The 17,664-nt window shown below is 37.8% G+C and overlaps 1 protein-coding gene across 1 annotated transcript; it reads right to left on the bottom strand.

Moving 5' to 3' along the window:
- Positions 1–2,773: 2,773 nt before the first annotated feature.
- LOC126811615 (uncharacterized) lies at positions 2,774–16,992 on the bottom strand. The gene is made up of 2 exons (XM_050537372.1): positions 16,838–16,992; positions 2,774–8,931 (listed from the first exon to the last, which is right to left on the bottom strand). Exon 2 carries the CDS (start codon positions 8,926–8,928, stop codon positions 7,753–7,755), a length of 1,176 nt encoding a protein of 391 aa, XP_050393329.1. The 5' UTR covers positions 8,929–8,931; positions 16,838–16,992; the 3' UTR covers positions 2,774–7,752.
- Positions 16,993–17,664: the final 672 nt, after the last annotated feature.

Raw genomic sequence — 17,664 nt, 5'->3', positions numbered from 1 at the left:
CCTAATTAGCAAACAGTGAAAGGGGTTGGATGTTCTAGAGTCGCGCTTTGACTCCCTTGAACTCTGGCTTACGGTCGTGGTTTCGGTCCATGATGTGAGCGTATACATGGCATGGAGATGGGGCGCCTTCTCAACCTCGTGGGTTTACTCCGGGTACTCCGCTTTCTCCTATAGGAAAGACCTCTGCGCGTGCGCTAAGCATACTAATAAGACAGCTTGTCTGCGACATCACCACCGATGGAAGCGGACGTTAAACACTAATAGAAGAATACTTAGAGAACAGAATCGATTTAGTTACAAAATTATGACGTCATAACATTTCAAACTTCAAAAGGTACGAAGTTCCTTATTAGCAATCAGAATGAAATGAAATTTGACAAGTACATAACAGTAGACTCGTAAATGTGGGGCCCAGTGAAAAAATAGCCGGTCTCAAAATAAGTGCAGTCACTGCAATCAGTCTCAAAATTATGCAAAATTACTGGATTCCTTGCAAAACAACCGTGGAGCGGGCACAGGACAAAAATGAGAGAGCCCCACGATTACGGACTGTCTGCTCTAGTGACGTCAAAGGTCGCCAGCGTAGATTGTCTGGGCCCTTATTCACGAAAACTTAAACTAAGATACAATCGAAATTTTAAGAAATACTGCAATTCGATTGGCTGACGAGTAAAATCAATTTGCATATATCCAATGAGTTGCAGTATTTCTTAAAATTTCGGTTGTAACTTAGTTTAAGTTTTCGTGAATAAGGGCCCTGACCTCTTTGCGATATAGGAGTGTTTGATGTATATGTTGATAAACTTGATGGTGAGCGGACGTGGAAAAAGTGAGAGACTTAAAGGGACTGTCCCTTATTGAACAGAGTCTCAAAAATAAAAGTCTGAGTATGTATGCAATTTAAATGCCAAAATATAGAGGAATGGTGTATTGACCGTATCTCAAAATTTCAGCTCATAATATTGAGTCGTTTAGACGTGACCGTCAAAACTGCTTATCCGGACACGTAACCCTTTTAAGATTTTGGGTCAATTTTTTCGTTGGGAGACCTGATAATCGATTCCCGTTCATTGAGAGGTCTATACAGTGAATGGCCCAAATGCTGTACTTGATAATGAAAAGTAAATTTCACCTACACATTATTTTTATACAAAAAATGGCTGGTTTTCTCTAGACACCCCATAATACAGCTTGGGACACCGTTCTCCATTTCCAGGTGAAGGCTGACGGGTTTCAGTTATTTGAAAACGTATCACAAATATTGAGTTAGTTGCTCGGCCCTTAGGTAGAGGATTTTAAGGGATTTTAAAAGAAAATTAAACAGTTTTTTTCTCCAAAAAATTATCGGGATTAGCCCTTTAAACCTACAACAGTTTCTGCGGAAAAAGACATGGGCAGGGGATAATCCGAGAATTAAGTTAGGCTTCGATACTTATGGTTAATGGACACCGTCTTTTATATATGCAATGGATTATCTTTCCGCTCGGCACCCGTGTTAGTTACCGCGACCACCAATTAACGTGACACAAACATGACTTCTTTTATAGCTTGGGGTATTTCCTCGTGAATACAATGTTTTGGGAGGGATTTGAAGTAAATTTTTTATAGATTAATTAGTTTGAATATGTTTTTAGTCTAAATACATCATCAAATCACCCAGTTTGTACATGGGAGAGTGTCTTTAACTTGGGCGATATTATAAAGGCTGATTAGGTCATTTGCGGATGATATTTTAATATCAGCAAATAATTTATAAATTATATAATCCTGATCTTATGAACCTCAAAAGTCTCCTTTTATTTTTTTTATTTCGTTAGGCACGAAACCAAACGAAACTAAAATACTGCGAATTTTATTATTCTTTATTTGAGCCTATATGTTCACGTGTAGCATGTATATTCACAACAATATATCGAATATATGTAAATGTTGTAATTATTATCACTTTCACAGATTCACAGTACTTTGCACGTTCTTGCTAAATTCTTAATAAATAAAAAGAATTCCCATGCGTGTTATCTGACCATCAGAATTCTGCAAAATCTTCTCCCAAAGTCAAGGAAATGGCATGCCCCCGTACCCCCACAGAAAGCTCGCACTGCGTCACTCGTATTAGGGGCTTGTGCATCAGTTGGTGTCATTTTTGCATATTATTAAGAAGATTGTGAAATATGGGATTGCGCATTTAAGCGTTCACACTGCCGACGTTAATCAAATCTAATATTGAGATGGAGAGATAACGCTAGGTCGAACAGAAAATTGATCGTTCGAAACATAGCATAGTACTACAACGATTGCGACCACTTCGTGCCCATTAGCATGGTCGTAATCGTGGATTCAAATGAAGCTAGTCGTCTCGCCCATTTTAAAGAAAACTCGGGCATGAATTCTGATTTCGATGGGTTTTCGAAGTACATCGAATTTCAATTTTATGTAGGTATATTCCCAAATTAGCAGCATACAGTAACATGCATAACCAGATCATTACTTCTGTTATATATGTATATACATATTATTGAACAGTACATGCCAATTAAAATCTCAAGCTACCGCACAAGTCGTAACAACATAGCGCAGGGGATATGGCCCAGTTGCTGGTATGCTATCGTGTTTATCCTCCGATTAGTCGATGTAGTAAACGAAACCGTGGCAAGACAACTAATCAGAACGACCACCTCATAACAGTGTAGCAAGGGTTCATGAGCTGATAATGACATGGGGTGAGGCCAGATACCTGAAATAAGACATTGGCTTGTGAATTTTTTATTAAATATGACGTGAAGATAATTTAATTCATAAGAAATCACATAATAAGTATATTTGAACATAATATCCATAATATAAATCATATTATATAATGTACATCCATGTGCTTTTAGACCCATTTCGTCTATTTTAAGGTTCCAAAGAATAGAGCCATAAGCCCTTTAATCAAAGAGATCATGCTTCTTACGATCTAATCGAATGACAATAGTTTCAATTAGATCCACTTTCATTGATTGTATTTGTATCGGATTGATTTTTATATATCAAAATTTTTGACTGGTACATTAGAAGCAGCCGTATTCCGATCATTGCATCCATTTCAATTATTGAAGGTCGGGCTGGATTTATAAAGTCAGCAAAAATATGTCGACTCGCTGAATGGCCTAAAGTCATACTGGTCATGTTTTGATGGTCTTTTGATATTTTATGTTGTAAAAATATCATAACGACAAGATAAAAATGTGGAAATATGTACGTAAATAATATTTAATTAGTAACGATAATACACTCTTAATACACTAAATAATACAAATTACAGTATAATAGTTATTTTGCACATTACACTCTTCCATTCTGCATTTTGCAGTATAGACAAATGCATAATAGAACTGAACATATTAGAACATATAGAATCTATAACGAACCTTATTTGCAGACGGAAATTAATTATTTACGCGATCAATTTACAAGGTCAGAAGAAGGGGTGGTACTCACATTCACAGTAACGAGAGCATCGATATCGCTGCTATATACGTCCACATTCCTGCTTTGATTCATATGGTACTTTTTTTTTAAAAAAAAGTGTGTGACACGGCCCCTGCGGATCGGGACATGCACCCAAAATAAATAGTTGCTATTCTTACGATATAAGGAATAAATATGCCAAGTTCCAAGATGATCCATTCAGATTCAGAATTTTAGCCTGTAGACAAAAAAACGCAAAATCTTTGTGTTATAAACTTACATTTCAAGTTTCAACAAAATCGGATAAAAATTGTGACTTCTATAGGGTCCACAACTTTGATATACCATATTTTTACGCTATTTGAGAACGAACGGCGGCCATTTTATCTGTCAATTTTGGGCTGATTTTCACGAAATTCAAACTCAGCCGTCCTTAGGTTGTAACGGTGATATAATAATATGTTTTTTTTAAATCGGATAAAAATTATGACCTCTATAGGGTCCACAAGCTAAAAACGCGATTTTTCGTACAATCAGGGGCCATAATTCAGGAAGTTACGATCCGATATGCGCGAATATCGAAAGGAACCAAGATCTTTGGGTTATAAACTTACATTTCGAGTTTCAATAAAATCGGATAAAAATTGTGACCTCTATAGGGTCCACAACCTTGATATACCATATTTTTTACGCTATTTGAGAACCGCCATTTTGTCTGTCAATTTTAGGCCGATTTTCACGAAATTCGAACTCAGTCGTCCTTAGGGTGTAACGGTGATATAATAATACGCTTTTTTAAATCGGATAAAAATTATGCCTTCTATAGGGTCCACAAGCTAAAAACGCGATTTTTCGTACAATCAGGGGCCATAATTCAGGAAGTTATGGTTCTATATGCGCGAATATCGAAAGGAACCGAAATCTTTGGGTTAAAAACTTACATTTCAAGTTTCAAAAAAATCGGATAAAAATTGTGATCTCTATAGGGTCCACAACCTTGATATACCATATTCTTACGCTATTTGAGAACGAACAGCGGTCATTTTGTCTGTCAATTTTTGGCCTATTTTCACGAAATTCGAACTCAGTCGTCCTTAGGGTGTAACGGTGATATAATAATACAGGTTTTTAAATCAGATAAAAATTATGACTTCTATAGGGTCCACAAGCTAAAAACGCGATTTTTCGTACAATCAGGGGCCATAATTCAGGAAGTTATGGTCCGATATGCGCGATATCGAAAGAAACCGAGATCTTTGGGTTATAAACTTACATTTCAAGTTTCAACAAAATCGGATAAAAATTGTGACCTCTATTGGGTCCACACGCTAAAAACGTGATTTTTCGTACAAACAGGAGCCATAATCCATGAAGTTTCAATCCGATACATGCCAATATCGAAAGCAGTCGAGATCTTTTGGAGATAAACCCATATTTCAAGTTTCGTCAAAATCGGATAAGAATTGTGACCTCTAGAGTGTCCACAAACAAATTGTGGACGGACGGACGTCCAGACGTCCGGACGGACAGGGGCGACGGCATAATACGTCCACATGAAAATGTGGGCGCATAAAAAGTGGGTATGGCACCGCCCTAGGGAGACGGACCATGTACCGAAATCAATGGTTGCCGTCCTTGGGGTATAAGGAATAAGTTCCAAGATAATCCATTCAGAATTATGGCCTTCAGACGCTAAACACAAAAATGGGCGTGGCTCTGTCCTTCTGGTCGGGACATGCACCAAAATCAATAGTTGCCGCCCTTACGATATACGGAATACATATACCAAGTTTGAGGATGATCCCATCAGAATTGCGGCCAGTATACGATAAACACAAAAAATGGGCGTGGCTCTGCCCCTGAATCGGGATATTGCACCAAAATCAATAGTTGCCGTCCTTAGGCTATAAGGAATACTTATTTCAAGTTCCAAGACGATCCATTAAACATTGTGGCCTTTAGGTGTGCCTCGGAATTTTGAACGGCACAGTGAGAAAATGTAAAAAATCACGTGATTCCAATTGAATGTTCACTGGTAGTGGTGTCTACTGATAAGTTCATAGCTATGTTTTTCTTTATTTAGTTTGAGTTATTCTATGTGTCTATGACTAGTCTCTGTCTACCGTTGTATTCCGTCTGATTTACCATGTTTTTTATTTTGCAAAATTCAAATATTTTTCATATATATTTAGCCAGTTGTGCCGTTATTTGTTCATGTGTTCCAAGGTGTGCCTTTGGCAAAAAAAGGTTGAGAACCACTGGTATAAGGAAATGCAAAGTTTCAAGACAATCCATAAAGAATTTTGCCTTGTAGGCGACCCACAGACACACATACATACACACACACATACAGACTGGGGCGACGGCACAGTACGTCCACATTATGAATGTTGACGCATAAAAATGTGGGGCCTATCGAAAGCTGAGCGCATGATTTTACTGAAGTCATGTTCATCCAGCGAATTCCTTATTGCATGCTAGCTTGATTCTCCCTCATTGCATGGTAACGCACTGATCAGCGGTGAATTTTCGCTAGGCCTCTACAATCACTGATAAGGATGACATCGATGCAACTTAATGAGTCCCAAATATTAACTTTTTTCTTCCGTCAAATTAAATGTTTTCATTTATTAGAAAAATAAATACAGACGTTTGAATTGTTTGTTGGTAAAAATCATTTCCTATTTAGTGTAAATGGGTATTAAAACAAGTAAAATTCACCATTTAGCCCGAATCAGTAACGTCTTATGTAAACAATGCACGCGCTATTGAGCCAATGATTGGACGTCACGTGTCGAAACAGTCATCTGTTACAGAGATATTAAAAGATCTCTGTGAAACAGATTGGCATGGTAAGTCGAATTATTGTATGCCAGCTTGAGCTCGGCCGCTTCCTGCAGATCGGTTGCTTATGCAAATAAGGTTCGTTGTAGATTCTATATAATGTATACGGTCTAATTATGCTAAGCTCTGTTATGCATTTGTCTATTATGCAAAATACAGAATGGAAAAGTTTAATGTGAAAAATAACTATTATACTATACTTTGTATTTTTGAAAAGTGTATTCTGTATTTCAACACCGTGGCATTGGTATTGTGGAGCAATGCAAATGGAAAATTGTAAAACTAAAAATAAATATGTATTTTGAATTGCTGACATATGCATTTTGCATCGTGATCATTGAACTAATAATATTGGCAACGTTATTTTTCCATAGTTTAACGTGTCTCACAGTCTTGAGCAATTAGCCGAGTCGGGAACTTACTGAACTTGTAGTTAAGGTTTTGATGTAATGAAAGTGTAGGTCTACATCTCTCATTCAATTAGAATCAACGTTATCCTGAGCATTTATTAGCCAATGAATACCTATACCCATGCTGAGTATTACCTTAACTAGACATAAGATTATTGTGTTCCAAAGAGATGTGACAAACAGTTGGACCCATTTAATATTTAAAATCGCCACAAGGTGGGGGGGGGGGGGTAATTGTTATAAACAGTGACACGGTAAATATGCAAATATATCCATAAATAAGACAGGAAATACTAAACAACATTAAAATGAATCATACACACGTTATGCCGTTGGACACAAAGCACCGGGATATGAAACGTTTGACAATTACAAATCTTGTTTAAAATGTTATATATCATACAAAGAACACTCATCATCGCCCAATCACACAATAATTTCGTAACAAACAATATTTTAATGTATTCATATCTACTATACAGTGTTTTATTTGACCAGATTGCTCGAAGAAAAAAACAACACTTTATTAGCCAACAAGAATCCCTTTTACTACATTTTCATTCATAAAGTAAAAACTACCCTCCGGTAAAAGACTTTTCAAACGAAAATGTATAAACCGCACCATAATAATGATTTGGGTGACGAATGACTTCAAAAATGATCATTACACTCTGCAGCGTAGAAATCCAAGTTCAAACTATTGCTCAATGTTATAGTTTCAGATATATTCGGTGAAAACACCTACATGTATTATTAATATACAAAACAATAATTCATGAGGGACAATATCCTAGACGTTGACTAGGACAGAATGAGTATCATTAATAAGTTACCTGCTCATATATTGTAGGAACAAATAGAATCAATTATAAAATTAAGTACATACATCAACTATTTATATCGTACTTTACCATGGCTAAACTAATTAAACGACAATTATAATTTGATAAAGCGTCTTTTAATCTGAAACGTTATGAAGATGAATAAACTGCCTCTCATTCTACCTAAGTCTGTTTTTGTACTGCTGTTGTGCGGGGATTTTTAAAATTTATTTGTAAAGGTAAACCTGAGTATCGTTAGGAATGACTGATTGTTTGGCATACTTCTTGAACATCCTCCAAAATGCTGGAAGTGCTCTGTCAGTTCGTATATTGACTAGCTCTGGGTAAGCTGCCCGGAAAGCCCTGGTAGCTTCCTCCAGATGATAATGGGGCACTTTTGGGAACAAATGGTGTATCTGATGGGTGGTAATATTGTGTAGAACGTCATGAACAATACCGTAATGTCTGTCAACAGAACTCAGCTGTCCCCGTACGTTATCCCATTTTTCGTCAGAGTACCATGGGATATCCTCTTCGGTGTGATGCAAAAAGGTGATGATGACGGTGTAAGATCCGAATATAAATAATGGAACAATATAGTGATAAAACAACTTTACGCTGCCCTCACTCATCACATAACTGTACAGACACCAGCTCCAGAAACACAGACAGCCCAGGGATATGCAACAGCCAAGAACGTGTTTCACGTAAAGTTTCTGGAACGGGTTATAGTGTTGAACTGGACGTGGTTCATATCCAAATACTAGATACCCGAAATACCCTAGAGCCAGCCCGAAACCTGGTAAAGAAGGTCCTGGAGTAGACAACTTCTTTCGGATAGGATAAAAAACTTCATCCTTGTCAATGTTACCAGTATTCTTGTGATGGTTTTTGTGAGAGATTTTCCATCCAAAATATGGAGTCATCAGGAAAGCGTGCATGATTGTACCCACGGTATCATTGACTAGATCATAATTGGAGAATGATCCATGACCACAATCATGACCAATTACAAAACAGGCAGTAAAAATAGTACCTTGAATAAACCAAAACAATGGTGCTGTAATTACTATAGCCCATAAGGGTAAATACTTTAAGAGTAATTCGCCTATGAAATATAACACAATAATCAATACAACATCTTTGATTGCGAAATAAAGTGACGTTTTCACGCTTGATTTATAGCAATGAGCTGGTATGGATCTTTTAATGTCTATTATTGAGGGCAATTTTCGCGGAAGTTTAACTTTAGAAAGTTCATCTTCTTCTTGGCTTACGGGAGTAATAGTCTCGGGATTATCTTGTTCTGATTGAGTTGTCTCCTCTTGGACTAGTGTTACCAGCGCAACCTTTGCTAGAAACATCCACAATTTCGACACCCTGTTTGATTTTGTAGGTTCCATGGCCTGAAAAGTACAATAAAATAACATTAGCTATGCGATACAGTATATTATTTAGTTTAATCCCGTTATCTCGAAAAGCATATTCGTCAAGCGCTCCCAAAGAAGTCAAACATGTTTAAGATTGCTCCTCTAAAGTACACCTGTCTTGCTTCGTCCCATGGGATATTGTCCTTTCCTTTTAACAAAATATAGCCTTTAGCATCTTAGAATGATCACCTCCAAATTCCCTACCATGTTGTTGAAATGCGACAGGCTTCTTTGTTTCACTTATATGACCAGTGCATTTTTCAAACAGATCGTAAGAGCATTTACACGATTCTGCAAATTGAGCATGTTTAATAACGCCAGAAGTAATCAACGGGAATTGCTGAAATCCGACAAGTTTCTTTATTATGGAGTGGAATTCACGACATAATCCCAACTCTTCACCATGATTACTTATTATGATTACTTAAATGCATATAACTTCTAACTTACATATTAGTAAATTGGCTATTTGGCTATTTACATATTACGTTTATAAGACTTATTTCTTAAATAATGCAGTCTGAATTTTTACTTTGTTCTGTTTCCATTATTACTTTTAATTTACTGTCATATTTCAATAAAAAATAAAGGCAGATTGTAGCCTTTATAAATTGATAGTTATTTAGACATCCCACAAATGTTACAAGACGCGGCATAATTTCAACACTCTCTACAAAGACAACAGTAAGCCCAACCACATAATAAATTCCACATTTATCTTTCCGTAAAGCCTCTAGCAATCACCTCGTCTTCACTAGCCCAGCACAGGAGCAGAACAGTAGGACGTTAAAACTCATTTCATTTTATTTCTAGCAATCACATTGTTTATTATTTTGTATAACCTAAGCAGAAGGTGCTCATTATAGAACTTGGTTTCATCACTCCCCCTCAGAAGTAGGGTTGATGTGTTTTAAAAGTCTGAGCCAATAAAATTGCTTATCAGCTGAATAGACAATGCTCATCATCGCCGTGTCTTGATGTTTTAAATTTATAGTGATATCGTACAAGGGGGCAGACAAACGTGCAAACCCATTTAAACAGGCCTTAAGATATGATCGAATTATCGCGCCAGCAAATTATTCAATTTTATTAATATCGATATTTGGGCTCAAAATAGTAGGCGAAATCGTCCCCGAAACTACGGATGAATTCTCCACACAAAGCCGATGTCGATTGTCGATGTCACCATCACATCGCGGTTCATTTATTCGCGTGCAAAGTTATCCTCGAGACATGGAATTATCAATTTAACGAGCGATTTCTGAAGAAACTCATGCGAGGCTGGAAGGGAAACGTAAAATTTAGATCGATTGTAAAGAATACCTACACGCGCATTTCTAAATTTTTATTTGGGAATTTTGACAAAGCTATTTAAAACATTGACAGTTATGTTTTAAATAATTAAAAGAATATAAAACCAAAAACATTTTCAAAATGCCTTTGTTTCCATTAGAACATCAAACTCCAAAAATAGTAGCCAATCATAATTAGCGATTTACCGGTATGGCGGTGGATACGATGCAGTTTTATAAATATTATCTATCAAAGAGAGGCTTGTTTTTGTTCATTATTTCATGTAACTTGATAGTAAATAAATAATACGCACACAAGCTGACTTTACGTGGCATAATGTGTGATTGAAAGGCAATATCGGAAGCCCAGTATCGTTGTGTCAACGTTTGGTGGACTACCTACAATGATACCATTAGTGACTAGATCGTACGCCCTCAACACGTCGTTATGTAAATTTAATTTGAGCTTGTCCCACCGCTCTAAAGCAAAACAATAAATTAGTGGCGCTATCAAAATGACGTACCTGTCTGTTGCATGGGCGTGGATTTAGGGGGGTGGGACGGGGGGACGCGCCAGAATCAGAAGGCGGGGGGGGGGGGACGAATAGGTCTCTGTCCCCCCCATGATTTTGATCGCCAGGACAGATTTTCAGGTTTATATCCACATGATGGTGAGCTTGTTTCTACGTATCTGGAGCTGACTTGGAACAAGAATTGCCATTCTTCAAGCTCCAGTTTTCGGCCAAATCTATTTCACTTGTGCACGAAGCGTTCCTCATTATGTCACCTGAAGTGAGGCAGACGTTCCCTTCTGTCGAAGCTCTTCTCATCTCACACCGCTGAACCCTGCTAGTTCCTCCTCAGCCGAGCGATCCTTCAGCACTCTGCGTCGTATCAAAACTCAGCTGCGCAATTCCATGACGCAAAACCGACTGAGCCACTTGATTGCTTGTGCGGTGCATAATGACCCCCTTCATGTCGCCAAGATATTCAAAGAGAACAGTCCTGATCATGAACAATTAATATTTATGCAGCTTTGAAGTAGGTAGTCAATTTTTCCATATTGTCATCATATTACCCCTAGTTACAGCCGTCATCAAAATAACACTGGTACAGTAAACTGTTCGTTATTATTTATGAACATTTAGCCTTTAAACAGTGTTTATTTATAATTTATACAGCTTTGAGTTTGAATTTGATGTAAACTAGTTATGAAAAACATTGTCTCGGATATAAATTTGGCAGTGTTATTAAAATAGCTCCGGCAAAATATGTGACGAACACATTTTATCACTCCAGCGTGATTGTCAGATCTCAGGGACTGCAATTTAACAGTTCCCTGCTTTCTTCGAAAGGTGGGACACACAAGGGGTCATTAGTCTAATTAACAAAACTTTGAATTGTTGAAAATCGAAAAACCCTATCGTTTCAATAATCTGACCAATAATTATCAATTTCAAACAATCCATACAGCGTTCACAAGATTTTACAAAGTGACCAAGGAGAGTGAGAAATTGGGTTTAACGTCCACTCGACACAAACTAGGTCATTTTGGGACGAACATATGGTTTATTCTTTTATTTCAATAAATCCCTTCTGCGTAGGGGTCTTTAGCCGTGCGAGGAAACCGGGGGACCCGGAGAAAACCCACGAGGTTGGACAGGAGACCCTACTCCTTGTCACGTATAAGTGATCAAGGACAAAAAGTAACCAGATTGTTTTAATAAAATTGTAGGGGATTAGAAATCCCTTAAATGACGACCCGGGAATTTAAAATAGATTAATTACCGAAGGCGAAACAAAATACGTACTTGTTTACATAACTACAAAATTATCCCGAATTTGTGAAATTCGCGGAATAAATACCCAACTTTCTAAAGAGGCGCTTTAAAGGGTCATCAGACCACTCCATTAAATCTGGTCATTAAGTTTATCGATATCTCGTAAAGTAAAATGAGTTTTATCTATCACGTACAAACCTCGTAATCACACAACGTGCACCAGTCGCTTTATCATCAACAACAAATAAACCACTTGATAAAGTCATCCAAGCCCACTTTTATCACCACAGATTATCAATTAACATATATTTCAAGCTGAGGTCGATTATTTTTTCTTTTATATCGGGGAAATTTACAGATGTTTATAAATAAGGTAATTTGATACCAACTGTCCACAACGAACTTTAAACTTACACGGTAGGGACACAGGGTCCATAACTAAAATATCACGAGTTAGAATTGTAGCGTGTCCGATGTAAAGACATCTAGATTTTTCGCCAATAGATTTGTTTGCAGTTGACATCAAATGCTTCCCACTGAGGTCCGTGTAGTCATTGGCGTGCACGTAAAAGATCCCTTGGCAGTTTGGAATTCGATACAAAAGTAGCCCGTAGCGCCCCTGTACGAGCAAAATCTCCCTCAGATATAGCACACTGCATGGCGTATGTCCGTCTTCATCAGCCCAGTCGGAGCAAAACCGTAGGATGTTAAACCCCATTTCATAGCATTTCTGCTGTACTACGTCAATTTTTTTTCTGATTATTTTGTCGAACAAGTGGAAGCAGACCACTGGTCAATTACCCACACTGCCCAGTCAAAACTGAATTTTCAATGAATTGGTCTGTAACTCTACAAAGCAAAACAGTTTACCAAAGTTCAATACAACACCTCAAAGTGTAAACCTAAAATAATTCCGGAAAATAGCAAATTAATACAGAGCCACTTCAATCAAATATTTCAATTTCGATCCGGGAAAACAAATTTTTTTATTGATTTTGAATCATCAAAGGGCCATAATTAATGCAAAGAATAACGGAATCCCACGATCGCGAAATTGATCTGCTATATACAGCAGGGGGTTACGTAATTTCAATCAAATATCTCAAAGTTTAATTTTGAAACCTCCCGGAAACCATATCGATAGCTGCGGAGCGGACGGACGGACGGAGAGAAAATGTACAGCTCCACCGATTTAACCGATAGGGGTATAATAAAATCCCGAAACACTGAGGTTTGTATTTTAATCAAATATAGTCAATCGTAATTCAATATCGCCCTTGTAGACGTTAAGGAGATGAAAATATTTTGGGTACACAGAAACTACGTTATCACGCATATTCTAATCAGGGTATATGTATGTAATGTCATGATTTTTTTGTTGACCTCAGGTCTCATCATGTTTTTTGGGGTATGTGGTGGCTGCGTGATCTAAAACCCAACTCAGTTTAGAAACCGACATCACGACCGTGATGTTTTCTGTAACTGATTGTCCATGTCTGAATCATTCATTCAACACGATGTACTTTATTAAAACCCTTGTTAGTAAATAGTTAAATCTGTTGATAAACATTTGTATACTCCATGCGTGACTAGACGAAGAGCAAATACATTATCAAATATGGCAAGTAGATGAGGCGTTAGTCACCCCGAAAGCGACACACTTTTTAAAGGCGGGGGGGGGGGGGGGGAAGACTCCCTTTTTTTTCATTTTACAGCTTCAATTTTATTATAGACTACAGTAAATAAAAGTAAGATGTTGGCTCCCTAACCTGGAAGTCCCGTATTCGATCCCTTCGTTGACAGAGAAAGTTCATCAGGATTTTACGGCGTGGTTCCCCGTGTCAATGGTTCAGGACAGAAGGAGGGACAACGTATGGCGTTCGATTTGGATGAAAAACCGAGGCCTCTTCGAAGTTGGAAATCGATATAAGAGTAGACCATAGCGCCGCTGTCCTGGGTGAAAGTACTGGTGCAACATTTTCAAAATTGTGAAACAAATTCAATTGGCTGCGATCCTGGTGACGGTTTCAGGTACTTTGTCCAATATTTAAGAAATGAATTGGGGCCACTGAATTTTCACGTTAAAACTGACATCAATAACCACATTTTATACTTACATGACATTAAGTGATAGGGGCCTATCTTAATGACCATTTTGTTATGTTTCTGTGATATATTTTTTATTTGACATGAAATCCGCTAGAGTATCAAATTCTCTTTACGTAATGATATAGGATGGTATTCAATAAAACACCCTGCTATCATGCCTAAAGCAGTCGACACTGGAACAATAGTCAAAATGGAAATGCTGGGCTCCTTGTTAAAGATCTATCGATTATTATTGGGAACGAGCATCAATAGCTACGATTCTTCTTCACCGTTTGACCTAATACCGTACTTCTCGTACAAAACAAACGTTGAATGAAATCATTAGAATCTCTGAATATGATAAATGCATAAGTACATGTAACAAACAAGTAGTGCTTCTAAACTTATAATTCATCCCATCCTTAATGTTTTAATTTTACAACTGGGCTTTTCGGGAATAAAATATTTTTCATAGCCGGCACACTACTCGGTGTCAAAAGTAATAATCCACTCTTTCCATTTTTCTTTCTATAATATCAAGGGGTTTGGATGGCCGAATGGTCAGCGCGTGCGCGTTGTATCATAAGGTCCTCACTGAGTCAACTGGCGCGGTTACGATTTCCCTGTTATACGTGACAAGGAGTAGGGTCGCCTGTCTAACCTCGTGGGTCTTCTGTCCTCCGGTTTCCCCCCCACTGCTAAAGACCCCTACGTGCAAGCGAATTACTGAAATAAAATTGAACCATGTTAGTCCAGAGATGACCTAGTTTGTGTCGAGTTGATGTTAAACCCCACGTTTCATAAACGGCACACTTCTCGGCGCATTTATGGGGCCCGTGATCGGCGGACATCAATAGTGGCTTGAGGGGAGGTGGGGCATACCCCAAATTTCAGACTCGGGGCAGACCTAGTGTAGCCGCCAACCCCGAACAGACCGGCTTTGCTCGGGGGTCATAACTCCGAAACCGGAAGTGGTAGACTAACGCCACCTGTCCTATGTTACTCCCCGGTACGAGCTACCCCTATACCCCAAATTTCAGACTTCGGGGCAGCCCTAGTGTAGCCGCCAACCCCGAACAGACAGACAGACAAACGACAGTCACAAATATATATATATAGATAATATAGAAGATAGATGATAGTGTGAACTGAACAAAACGGCGTAATATCGGGACAATTGACCAATGTGCATCCAAATATTGATACTATTCAATTGGATCGTAATACTTTGGTCGCTAGATGAAATAAATAAAATTCATTGATACATATTATATTATGCATCTTATTAAAGTAGCTAAGTCTCTAACTCAATATCATCCAAGATCTTCGACATTGAAAACACGAATTATTTGTCAATTTAAATCAACATTGATGTTTTGATCTTACCAGGAAAAGATGGGTTTCTGATATCCAATATTCAAGACAAAATAAACACTTTAACAGTGGTACACGGTGTACCAATGTACCATAATGCGTTTCAGTCCCATTTGTAACAAATTATATGCGTTGCGACCCATTTGTGTCAATTTCTAGGTCCCAAATATTAGCGCTTTAGCTCCTTTAAAATTTTTTGAAAAAAAACCCCAAAAATCCACCGGGTTTGACTGAAATGTAATGAAATTGGTTTAACGTTATGCTCCGACTGGGCTAATGAAGACGGACATACAACGCCATGTGTACTACGAGGGAAATTTTCCCCGGACAGTGGCGCAGTCCAACTGCCAGTGGATCTTTTACGTGTACGCCAATGTGAACGACTTCACGGTGTCCCTCCCCTGTCCTGCATCACTGGCAAGGGGGAACCACGCCCCAAAATCCCGATTAACTTTCTCGGCCAACGCAGAGATCGAACACGAGACCTCCAAGTTAGCGAGCCAACGTCTTACTAACTGGGCCCCCTGTTTTTCTGCACCGACTGGGCCAATGAAGGCAGGGATATGCCATGCAGTGTTCTATGAGGGAAATTTTGCCCGGACAGCCGCGCTACGGCCTAATCTTATTTCGAATTCCAACTGTCAAGGGTTCTTTTACGTGCACGCCAAACTATTAAGTTGATAGATTAAACTTTAATTCGTTCCACTAAATCAGGACGTTTGGCAATTTGGCAAATCGAACTCAATGAATCGGCAAGGATCTTTTGCACGCACGCCAATGTGTACACGGGGCCTCAGTTAGTTTTTCGTCCCACAGAACGACTAGACCCTGCACTATACTGAAAAGGGCGAACTACATCGGAAAATTCCAATGGAACTAAATCAATTTAAAATGTACAGAAAGAAAAGAATAAGCGAAAAAATTAATAAATAAATAATAATAAAATATTGTATATCAGCCTTTGATTCATAATAAAAAAGTATTATTTATAATACATTGTTATAATGATTGTTTTAAAGCTATTAAAGAACTGGGCGGTTCTTCTGTGTTTACATTTTTTAATATAACGCAATGCCAATTAAATTAGTAATTAAATCAAAATGAATATAAAGTTAATGACATTCACTGCTCTAAGTAAGAGCGAAGCCATAAATCGATTCAACCTGCACCACGATTCAAGCATCTTTTCCTCACGCTGTATCCTTTGGTTGCTTTGCTAGCTGCACTAGCTTTCTATAGCAAATCAATAGGCGAATAATAAATAAGACTAAATTTAGCCTATTGCCTAAAATATTACATATGCTACCTTTATTTTTTATTACAAAAGAATTAAATTAAACCACTTACCACTGTATTCGTTCAGCTTGTTGACCTGTGTGAAATTAGCTAGTGAATGATAATAATATTCGCCCGTACCGGCGGTGTCAAAATCACCTTACACACACTCATGTTAAAAACTAAACATGGTCTGAGCAAGTAGGTAAAACCAACCGATAAACAAAAAGGTAATTGAATTTTTCGGATAGTTACTTACATTCTTTTGACTAGCACTTCCATAATTTTGAAAAATACAATTTTACAAAACACCTATCACTACAATTTCCTGTATTTGATCAAAAAAATAAAGACCACAATTCTAAAGTATTTATCGGTTGTATAAGCTGTTTCAGTGCCTGTGGGGGAAACCGTGATTCTATTGGCTGAATAAAGATGACGCGATTCCAGAATGTCATTTAAATGAAGGTTAAATGCGTTTATGACGTTAATACACGGATATGTACAGGTCCTGTTCCATACATTGGATTGTGGGAAACTCGCGTGGGTAGTAATTCTCAAAATTAGGTGCACTTTAAAACTAACGATTGAAATATTGCATCCGTATCATTCGTCAGCCAATGTTTAGATGCACCAAAAAGTCACGTAGGCTAAATACTTCAGTTTTCAACAGATTACTTAACCGTATAGATATCAATGAAATCTTCATATTCTCGTTTCTTAAATTTATAAATATATATTTCATTGACAAGCCTATTTGAACGGCGTGTGTGTCTAGTTTAGTTTTTCGGATAGCGGAAACGAGGTCCCGTTAAACTGGTATGTATGTAAAAGATCTCTTGACAGTAGGGGTTCAAATTAGAGTAGGCGGAAATGTCCGAGCGCGGTAGAATTTAATA

Source organism: Patella vulgata, chromosome 1 (assembly GCF_932274485.2).
Source record: "Patella vulgata chromosome 1, xgPatVulg1.2, whole genome shotgun sequence".
In the NCBI taxonomy this organism is placed as follows: Eukaryota; Metazoa; Mollusca; class Gastropoda; family Patellidae; genus Patella; species Patella vulgata.
Note: the sequence above shows the minus strand (reverse complement) of the source record. Positions and strands in the feature narration are given on the sequence as shown.